Below are 10,553 nucleotides of genomic sequence, written 5' to 3' on the forward strand. Positions count from 1 at the left end.
CGTGTGGGGCCTGACCCCCTGTGTGGGGCCTGACCCCCATGTGGGGCCTGACCCCCCATGTGGGGCCTGACCTCCTGTGTGGGGCCTGTCCCCTCATCTGGGGCCTGACCCTCGTGTGGGGCCTGTCCCCCTGTGTGGGACCTGTCCACTCATCTGGGGCCTGACCCCCGTGTGGGGCCTGACCCCCGTGTGGGGCCTGACCCCTGTGTGGGGCCTGTCCCCTCATCTGGGGCCTGTCCCCTCATCTGGGGCCTGACCCCCGTGTGGGGCCTGTCCCCCGTGTGGGGCCTGTCCCCTCATCTGGGGCCTGACCCCCGTGTGGGGCCTGTCCCCTCATCTGGGGCTCATCCCCCTTTCTAGGTCCTTCCCTGTTAGGGGTGCGTCCCCCTGTTTGGGGCCTGTTCTCCAGCTGGGACCTGTCTCCCATCTGGGACCTGGTTCTCCCTCGGGGTCTATCCCAAATCTGGGACCTGGTCCCCTATGTGGGGCCTGCCTCCCCCCGCCCCAGCTGGGACCTGGTCCCCCTTCTGGGGATCATTCTGTCCTTAGGGGCCTGCCCCCCATCTGTCTCCCTTCCACCATCTCAGGCTCAGCCCCCCCTGAATCCGACCCTCCTGGGCCGGGCTTGCGCCCCATCTGCACCCCCCAGGGCTGTGGGGGATGCTCAGGCCCCCGATCCAGCCTCTCTTTCCTTGTGTCAAAGCTCCTGTGTCAATGTGGGGAGCAGAAGCCCCCTTCTCTCTGCCCCATGGTGCTGGGCAGCCAGCTGGACAAAGCTGCCGCTGGCCCAMGGCAAGGAAAGATTCACGGGGCAGAGAGGAGGTGTATTTTTTGCTTCTGATCTGTGTTCTCCCCACCTCTCMCACATGCATCTGTACCAGGGAAGCTTTTAGCAGGATGCTGTTTTTATTTTAAAGGAGGGCATACAATTATTCCATCTAACAGCATGAGCTAGTGGTTTTAACTCTCTCCAGCATGCCGAAGCAGATGCAAATGAAAATTGAGGAGGAAATCAGTGCAATAGGGCTGCRCAGCCCTAGGTAATAACGGCCTTCGATATCTGCATTAAAGCTGCCCCCAGAGGCTGGCTGAGYGAGGAAATAGAAAGCTCATCTTGAAGAGTGCCTCGTCTCCAAACGGTGCTCCCCAGTTGTCCTGCTGAACACGACTCATATATTAAACATCTCCTTTTGATCTCTACAACCCATGTCGAGCTGGCACACACGCCCCTAGTCTAGCTGCTTGTCTAGAAATGACCTCCTGAGCAGCTCTTTGTGTCTGCAGGTGATAGAGGGAGAGCCTTATTACCATTTCAAACACCGAGGCGCGGTGCAGAAATCCTTAAGCAGACACTGGGGCTGGAACATGCGCCTGAAGAAAGAGCCGAAGGTAAGGAGCAGGCGATTGCAGGGGACTGAGGTTACCGAGCGCGCCGTGGTGAGCAGAGATAAGAGTTCAGGCCTGGAGACGCTGCAGCGGCGTTAACGCATCCAGGTTCATTTGCCGGGCTCGGGGGTAGCTGTGCTGTTACTGCCGGAGTGGTGTGGTTATCTCCGTGACACTGTATTGCATGTTCTGGAGATGTGAGTGTTACACCAGCATCTGGCTACGCAGCCAGAGGTTAGGAGCTCCTTCTCCTCCTGTTACGGTAAAACAGGAGGTGAAGGCGTGGGATATGCCAGCTGTGAACACTGCAGGCRTGCAGAGGTTGAATGGAGGTGCTGTGTGAGCAAAGCAAGCATGAGGCATGCCCGGTGGCCCCAGGAGGAGCCCCCAGGTCTGCCTGACGCCAACGAGSGACCTGCTTGCTGTTCAGGTTCACTGGTTTGAGCAGCAAACTGTGAAGAAGCGTATGAAGAGAAGCATCTCGGTGGTGCCGACAGATCCCTGGTTCTATAAACAGTGGTATATGGTGAGATTTTTGCTGCTCTTGCTTCCTCTCTCACCSTTCTAATCCTGACGTCCTGAAGCAAATCATCTCCCCTACGCGTAAATAGGACTAATACTGACAGTGATGATACAGCAGAGTAGTCTCTGAAGGACATTCACAGCCTGATGCCCAGAGTAGCCCTGGCTGATCAAATTTAATCTGTTTTCCAGAACAATGATGTCAATCCAGATCTGAATGTCCTCACTGCTTGGGGCAAAGGGTACACTGGGCTGGGAGTTGTGCTCTCCATCCTGGATGAYGGGATTGAGAAGGATCACCCAGACCTGTCTCCTAACTACGTAACTACAATTACTGCCTCCAGGGCTAAGTAACAAAGGCTCCAGTAAGCCACACACTGCTTCTTTACAGCATGTTGTCTCCAGGGGAGGGTGGGAGCCGACACCTTTACCCAGCTTAGTATTTTCACAATGAATTCTCAAGTCAAGGAAACATTAGAACTTGTACATGCAATTTGTAAAGGCAACACTCAAACCCCCCAAATAGTGAGATGTAATTAAACCAAGCTGCAAAGCAAGTAAACCTTGTAAGCCCTCATGTGCTCAGAAAGCAAAAAGAACAGGTGAATCTTAATTAGTTGATTATGAAAACATAGTTCCACTGTTTCTTAGTTCCTCTTTGCTAGCTCCATTGCAGAGAGTTAGGTTAGACTCACCCGTAGCCCTTGGCATGCTGTGCTGTGTTTTCACCGAGTGTGAACCTAGGTACTATGAACCAGTACTATGACATGCAAAGTTGGACTGATATAATTAAATCCTGTTTAAAACAATTTCGAGTTAATCTGATGCAGTTGCTGGGTGCAGATGGGCCTCCTTTGTGCTGTCTGGGTTGCAAGAGCAGCAAGCTTGCTGGGAGGCAGGGTGATTCAGAGGGCCAGACACAGGGCTAAACGCCAGGAAGTCCGTTTCAAGTTGTTGCAACAACAAAMTTCTTAATGCGGTTTTCTCATGCTAATGCCCTTTCTGCAATAGGATCCCCTTGCAAGTTACGACTTCAACAGCAATGACCCTGACCCACAGCCCAGATACAATGCCTGGGACGAGAACCGGTGAGTTTTCTTGGCTGGTTGTCCAGACTAATCTGTGTTCCCTGTGCTGGGTATTTCTTATCTCTCTGGGCTGAGACGATKCCAGGCCTTTTTACTCCTCCCTGTAGATTGATCATAATCTAACTCTACCCGTCAGGCATGGCACACGTTGTGCAGGAGAAGTGGCAGCTGTAGCCAACAATCGAATTTGTGGAGCAGGCATTGCGTACAATGCAAAAGTTGGAGGTGAGCAATTACTCCCACTTGCTGGTATGATGTGGGAAGGGAGTCACGAATGAGCTCAGACACGCTGGAGGAGTGTGTGGCTCCAGGCCCGCAGGGAGGCTGTACCTCGTCAGGCTGATGTCATCTTGATCCAAATGCTACAAAGACAGCTTTGGCTTCCATAAGAGCAGCATGGCTGAATCAGTATTGCAAAGTCCTTGCCGGCAGGGATTTCTGCCACCCTTGTCCCCCCGCTCTGCAGGCACTCGGAGGGGAGCTGCAGGAGTCAGAGCTTTCTGAAGAATCAGGCCTTGGAATTGGAGCCTTGTAGCAGCAYTTTGAAAGTGAATCTCTAGATCTTGTTTGCATGTGTAAAAGCATCGAGAGCTGCCCACGGCGGCTGGGCTGTTCTGGAGGAAGCTAATGGCTTGTAAGACACTAGAGGGTGCTGCCTAGTTACAGCAAACCGAGCGGTGGTGCAAGGCTTGGCTGCTGTAAGCTGCAGAGCTCCCCTTGGCACRGTCCTGGGGTTGCTAGGGTCCCTCGAGCCGCGGGGATTTAACGCCCCTTCTGCAACAAAAAGTTTGGCCAGACAGCACCAGCACCACACAGGCTTAGGCTCCCCTGAGGAAGCATGTGTGGCAAATAGGGTTGAAAGCCGGGATAACTTGCTGGGCTTAACTGCAAAGGGATTAACAAGGAGCCGTGGGTACATGCTCACAGCAGTGGCTGCGCAGACCTGCAGGAGCCTGATCTCCTTATGGCAGGATTACGTGAAAGGTACCCACAGCAACCAGGGAGCAAAGCCGGGGCCAGCGCCATCCCGCTCTGTCCCTGGAATCCCGTGGTGAGCGAGATGCTCACGTCCCCCTGGAGCCTGCTGCAGGGCATCGCTGGCTCCTGCGGCTGCCTGACTGCTATTGTGGCCTCTTGAACGCTGCCACTCATCTTCTTGGCCCTGCAGGTGTGCGGATGCTGGACGGTCTCATCACTGACATTGTGGAGGCTCAGTCCCTGAGCTTCCACCCCCAGCACATCCACATCTACAGTGCCAGCTGGGGCCCCGAGGATGACGGAAAGACCGTGGATGGGCCAGGAGTGCTGGCCATGGAGGCCTTCTACAAAGGGGTTGCAGAGGTAAGCACAGCATTGGCCTCTAGGCCTCCGAGTTTGCTGGCTTTGAACCCAACCTGCTGTTAGCAGGAGCTAGGCTGGCACTGGGTCCTGTGCTGCAATGGGGAAAGATCCTCCAGGCTCTCCACAGCATGTGGCTGGGACAGCACGAAGGGGAGGACTCCCTGCTCCCACTCTGTGTGCCAGGGGCGAGGAGGCCTTGGTTCAGTCTTCGTCTGGGCCTCCGGCAATGGCGGGCTCCACCACGACAACTGCAACTGCGACGGGTACACCAACAGCATCTATACCCTGTCTGTCGGCAGCACCTCTGCAAGCGGTCAGATTCCCTGGTACAGCGAGGCCTGTTCCTCCACCCTCACCACCACCTACAGCAGTGGCATGAGGAGTGAGAAGCAGATTGTGAGTCCCCTCCTGCCTCTTCCCAGGGCAGAGACACTCCACCAGTTCTCGGTACAGAGCAGGCTCATCTGGACCCTTCTTACCTGCTCAGGGGAGGGAGGCTTCATTGAAGTATCTGTATGAGGCCTTGAAGGCCTGAAGGGACCAGGAAAACAGAAYCCAAGGGAGCACTTTTTGCAGGGATGCATGCCAGCCAGTCCTGCCCTCTGCTTCATCAGCAGGCAGCTGCGTCAAGAACCSCCTCTCCTTTCCCAGGTGACCACCGACTTGCACCACCGCTGCACCGACAAGCACTCGGGCACCTCTGCCTCTGCCCCGTTGGCTGCGGGAATGATTGCCCTCGCTCTAGAGGCCAAGTAGGTCCCAGCAAGGCTGTGGTCCCATCCCTCGGCCCAGGGTGCACGTGGTGTTTCACAGGGATCCTGCAGTGCTAAGGAAGAAGGGCTCTGCCCTGCTACCAGTGCGGCTTGGGGATGGGAAGCTGAGGTGTCCCTGTGCTCTCACGGGGCAGCATTTTTCACRTGGGAAAAGGGCCAGAGACAGAAAGAGAATTGTCCTCTGGAGGTGTCCATCTCTCCCATTTTGGCAATCAGGGAAGTTGTGTGTGTCTCTGTGTTTGGGGGTAGACACTAGCTTGGACTCAGATAACTAACTTTCCAATATCAAAAGTTAGAATAGCCAAATTTCAGCCTCAAAAGCTAACCCAAAATAGAGATCTCTGTCCCAAAGCCCTCCTTGCTTCCAGCCCAGCACTGACCTGGCGTGACTTGCAGCATCTTGTGGTCAGGGCTTCCAAACCTGCCCACCTGCAGGCAGAAGACTGGGCCGTGAATGGGGTTGGACGCAAGGGTGAGTGGATGGCTCGGCCCTTGCTCATCCTGCATGCTTCTGCTTCCYTTCTGCCGTTTCTGGGAGGACATATTGTCCCTTGAACTATTTGCCAGCATTTCTGGGGCAGGATCCCTCTGGTACTGTCATGTCACAGGTCTCATGTGCCTTCTCTTGGGCGGCATCTACCTTTCAGTGAGCCACCACTATGGCTACGGGCTCCTGGATGCTGGCCTGCTGGTGGAGCTGGCCAAGAAGTGGACAGGAACTCAGCCTCAGCGGAAGTGTTCGGTCAAGGCACTTCACACACCCCRGTAAGGAAAGACACCTCCCCTCCCTCCCCCCACCAGGGTCCAACATCACATGAGCTGGTGCAAGCACTTTCTTACAGCAGAATCGTGCTGTGGCSAGTGCAGGAGCTGGGCCTTGCTTCCCAGGAAAGTGCTGCATGGCTTCTGCAGTAACCACGGGGCCATAGTTAGAGGCTGTGGAGGGCAGGATGCCCATGGAGGGTGTAGAGAAGCTCTTACCTCTGCCTCATACTTTGTAGGAACATAGGCTCCAAGCTCACCATCTCTGTGAACGTCTCTTCCTGCTTGGGGAGGACCAAGGGCATCCGCTCACTGGAGCATGTCCAGGTCCAGCTCTCTCTGAGCTACAGCAGGAGGGGRGATCTGATGATTGCTCTGACCAGCCCAATGAGGACCACGTCCACGCTGGTGGCTGTGCGGTAAGGGGGCTTTGAGTGTTCAGCAAGTTCATGGGGAAGCCCGTTGCAACGGAAACATTGTGATGCAGAGATTTAGCTGCTGCCCTAAGGCAGAGGGAGTCTTCTTCTCTGACAGCCTCTCCCAGTGCTAGAAGATGCAACCCCACAGTGAAACGGCTCCTTCTGGCCCCAACAGGGGAATGGGCTCACAGTGCCCAAGGCCAAGACTCCTCTGTAATCCTTGTTATGTCTTGGCAATGTCCCATTATACTAAGAACTGGGAGACTTTAGGGCCTCCTTGGACTGCATCCCTCCCCTCCAGCTTTGCATTCACGGCTCTCTTCTCCTCCAGTCCCCATGACACCAGCAGGGAGGGTTACAAGGACTGGACCTTCATGTCCACACACTTCTGGGATGAGGATCCCCATGGGACCTGGACACTCYTGCTAGAGAACAAGGGTGATGCCTATAACACAGGTGAGGACTCAGGGCAGCAAACCTCATTCATCAGGCTCACCCACTGCCCAGCCATTCTTTCCTCTTCCTTTYCCCTCTCTTGATTAGCAGCTTGTTGGTCTTGTCCTTTTCCTGCTCCCTGCTGGGCATAGGGTCTGGCCCGATCCCTCTTTTTCTGCAAGGTTTTGGAATGGGCAGGGTCAGTCTGCTTGCTGTCTTCCACATGGCCCCAAGGCTCCTGGCACCAGACCAGGAGCCCCATCTCCTGCCCCGCAGGCATCCTGACCAGCTTCATCCTGCACCTCCACGGCACGGATGAGAACATGATGGGCCGGCGCTTGGCAGCCTCTGCTGTGAGCAAGTGCGTTAAGTGGGATGCCCAGGGAACATGCGCGGGTGAGTGCTCCCCTTTCCAGGCRCCGACTCTCCTGGGCTGAGCTGATGCAGGCAGAGCTGCTGTGCCACCCAGGAGGCTTTTCTGAGGGGTATCCCTGAGGGGTATCTCTGCATCCCAGCTCCCACCACCCATCCATCCACAGAGTGTGGTGACTCATTCTACGCCTACCAGCACTTGTGCCTGTCCTACTGCCCTCCGCGCTACTACAGCCGTACCCAGAGATCTGCCTCCCCGCAGGCAGCCGGCGTCTGTGCTGACTGCCACCCCTCCTGCTACACGTGCCAGGGTGCTTCGGCCAACAACTGCACCGCCTGTCCCCCCTCCTGCACTTTCGACGAGCTCTCCCACTCCTGCTCGCCTCCGCAGAACTTGCCCAGCCAGGACACGCTGCAACAGGCGCATCTCCCCGTCCTCATCCTGCTGAGCCTGATCTGCGGGAGCCCAATCCTCTTAGCCATCCTCTACGTCACATACCACGTGGCCTTCTTCACCGGCTGCCTCCGCAGCTGGCAGATGGTGCCTGCTGGCCTTGGAYGGGGAGGACAGAGTTACAGCAGCCCCAGCCGACAGACGTGCACACTCCAGGAACCTGCACAGACACAGGCTGCTGGAGCCCCAGTCTGGGACAGAGCTGGCCTTACTGGGCCTCCAAAATAAACTGGTTGTTGCCATTTTGGGCTGCCCTCTCTTCCTGGAAAAAGAAGGGTAACTTCCCTTGCCACCCGTTTCCAGCTTCCTTTCTCGGCAGGGGCATGGGGATCGTGGCTTTCCTTCCTGCCTGACTTGTCCCCTGCGTCACCCCAGAGACTTGAGCATGCCAGGAGGGCCTGGCCAGGCGCTGGCAAAGGCTGCACGCTGCTGCAAGTGAGCTATTTCCAGAAGGGCTCAGCTGCACGTCCGAGAACAGAGCAGGAGCCCTGCGCCCTTTCCCAGGCGCAGAGGGACAGGGGTAGGAGGAGATGTGACTTCCCTCCAAACAGCTGCACCCAAGTAAACACATCCAGCTCCTCAAGTATTAGCTCAGCCATGAACTCACGCAGCTTTTGGCAGGGGAGAAGGAGCAGGACTTGGAGCTGCTGCTCAGGAAGCCCAGTGTGGTCCCAGGCTGCTGATTAACAGCAGGTTTTAGTGCCTGCGAACCGGGGGCTGTTCACCCCGCGGCCTCTCTGTCCTCACCCCAGCTGCGGCAGCGCAGCGGGAGCTGGAGTGGGCAAATGCCCTCAACCCTTGCTCTCGGAGAAAGGCTGGCAGAGGTGCAGCAGCAGCTGTGCCCCGGCACGCAGCACAGCGCCGGGCAGGGCTGGGACAGGCACGGGGAGAGCTGCCAGCTGGGGCCCTCCCAGGGGCACCGCTGCCGCTGCGAGGAGGCTTCGCCTCCATCTCCAAACCGCAGCACCAAGCCCGCGCAGGGTAGCGCTGGCCCGGGGGAAGGAGAAACGTGGCTTCCCAGGCTGGGAGTGATTTGTCCTGCTGCAGAAGTGCCATCCCCAAGCTCAGCGTGTTTGCACAGCTGAGACACGCTCAGAAATTAAAGGCGAGAGCAAGACCCTTGTCCAAACATATAATCACCCAAACCACCCCCTTGGCTGGACATTACAGAGCATAGAAAGTGCAGGAGGGGCCAGGCTGGAGCCAGCAGCTGCCAGCCCGGCGCAGCAGCCCTTATCCACAGGGYTGTCCAAGGAAGGCAGCTGAGAGCGAGAAGCTGTTCCTTGTGGGACCGCAGCCCCGTCAGCAGCCCCGCTCATCCCCCTCGAGGGACATGCTGGGATTCGTGCCACAACCACAAAGATGAGAACTTTGATTGGAGCCAGATTAAAAAGCAGCTAATGACTGTCCCAAATTCCTTGCCCCCGAGTGAAAGAGCTGGATGTGCAGGAACAAGGTTTCCCCTATAGCAGCACAAACCCTGCTGGCTCCTGCAAACCAGGCTGGGGGCCGGATGCTTCCCGCTTGCTGGCCAGGAGGGGTTTCTCCGGGAAACGCTCGCTGCCCTCCCACGCAGGCCGGTCTAGTCCTCGGCCAGCAGCCTGCGGAGCGGGAACTGCCGCTGGATCTCAGTGCGCACGTCGCCCTGCGTGGGGAGAGCACGAGGGGTAGAGGAGGCCTCTGCCCTGGGGCCGGGCTGCGGCGGGAGCAGCTCCGAGCTCAGCTCCGCTCTGCGGAAGCCCATTTCCACCCCGGCAGCAGGGTCCTCACCGCCTGGCAGAGCTCTCCCAACAGCGGGATGAGGCGCAGCAGCTCCTCGTCCCCAGGGTCCCCCYGCCACCTCGGCACCGGGATCCAGTTGGCAGCCTGGGGAGAGAGGGCGAGTGCTGGCCTCGGAGGAGCCGTCGCAGCCACGGTGCTCTCGGGGCTGGCGCAGTGGGGTCCAGCCGCGCTCGGCTCCCCCCGCCCCAACACAAAAGCCGGCGATGCCGGTACCTGGGAGGCAAAGCCCTGGATGGTGTGGTCGAGGGCCACCGTCTTGGCCAGGTCTCTGCTCAGCARGGACAGGTCCTTCCAGTAGCAGCCCCGGGTGCAGAGGCAATCCCGCTGGGAGAGGCAGTGCCTGGGCGGGAGGCAGAGGCCRTGGGGACCGGTCCCTGCCACGAGCCCGGCTCCCGGGGGTTTCTGCAAGGCCATCACCTGATCAGCTTCCTCTTGGGGTCCAGCACGTCCAGGACCTTCTCCGCGTAGTCCTGCTTAGCGGTCGTGAAGACGAAGATCTGGGGAAGGGCAGACGAAAGGCCCTCTCCACTGGTGGGAAAGCGGGAGCCGGCCCCATGGCCTCACTCCAGGCTGGAGCAGTCGGGGCTGGGACCGACGCCAGCACCCAGAGGCCCTGGTTTATGGGACTGCCCGGCCTGGGGCCCCCACGCAGGCTTCCCCGAGCCCTCCCCACCCCAGCCATGCCCTCCCTGGCTCCCCGCAGACCCCRGGGCAAGCGGGGTTTGGGGGGCTCCGGTACCTCGTACGTCTTGGAAAGGCTCTCCAGGAACTGCTGCACGTGGGGACGCAGCTTCAGGTGAACCTGGAAGGGAGCAGCATCTCCAGGCAGCCCCGGGCCGGCCGCCGGGGCCCCAAACCCCAGCGCGCCCCTTGCCGGGGCTGAGCCCCACGGAGAGCGGGCGGGAGCCTCGGCCACCGCTCCCCCGGGCGCTTCAGCCCCGGGGCTCCAGCTGGGACCCCCCCCTTCCACCCGGGTGGGGGCAGACGGGCAGAGTCCACATGGCAGCCCCAGAAAACCACCCCAGCTCCCCCTGCCTCACCCCTACGGCCCGCTCCCCCGGCCCGGGGGGCAGACCCCCCCACGGGCAGCGGACCCCCCCACGGGCGACCCACCTCGTAGGCGTCTCCCTGGAAGGCCGTGGTGAAGGTGGCCGCGGCGCCCGGCGCCCGGCCGCCGGCCAGCACGGAGGAGCAGACCAGGGTCCCCTCCTGCGGGCGG

The 10,553-nt window shown here is 58.8% G+C and overlaps 2 protein-coding genes across 2 annotated transcripts in view; one reads left to right on the top strand and one right to left on the bottom strand.

Moving 5' to 3' along the window:
• The first annotated feature begins 1,287 nt into the window (after positions 1-1,287).
• PCSK4 (proprotein convertase subtilisin/kexin type 4) lies at positions 1,288-7,780 on the top strand. Its single transcript, XM_085311441.1, has 14 exons — positions 1,288-1,389; positions 1,817-1,912; positions 2,101-2,229; positions 2,920-2,996; positions 3,133-3,221; positions 4,165-4,337; positions 4,521-4,733; positions 4,989-5,089; positions 5,479-5,582; positions 5,758-5,875; positions 6,112-6,291; positions 6,623-6,747; positions 7,003-7,122; positions 7,266-7,780. Exons 1-14 carry the CDS (start codon positions 1,366-1,368, stop codon positions 7,778-7,780), a joined length of 2,064 nt encoding a protein of 687 aa, XP_085167567.1. The 5' UTR covers positions 1,288-1,365.
• An 899-nt stretch (positions 7,781-8,679) lies between these two features.
• The window catches only part of LOC146592200 (CTD small phosphatase-like protein 2), a 2,612-nt gene continuing 738 nt past the window's right edge, over positions 8,680-10,553 (bottom strand). Inside the window, exons 2-7 of the mRNA XM_085311442.1 lie at positions 10,448-10,543; positions 10,074-10,136; positions 9,752-9,831; positions 9,548-9,674; positions 9,323-9,418; positions 8,680-9,197 (exon numbers count right to left, since the gene is read on the bottom strand). Coding sequence (XP_085167568.1) covers positions 9,135-9,197; positions 9,323-9,418; positions 9,548-9,674; positions 9,752-9,831; positions 10,074-10,136; positions 10,448-10,543 — 525 coding nt within the window. The 3' untranslated portion in view covers positions 8,680-9,134. The remainder of the gene's footprint in view (positions 9,198-9,322; positions 9,419-9,547; positions 9,675-9,751; positions 9,832-10,073; positions 10,137-10,447; positions 10,544-10,553) is intronic.

Source organism: Rhea americana, unplaced genomic scaffold (assembly GCF_003343005.1).
Source record: "Rhea americana isolate MKP2758 unplaced genomic scaffold, rheAme1 scaffold_341, whole genome shotgun sequence".
NCBI lineage: Eukaryota > Metazoa > Chordata > Aves > Rheiformes > Rheidae > Rhea > Rhea americana.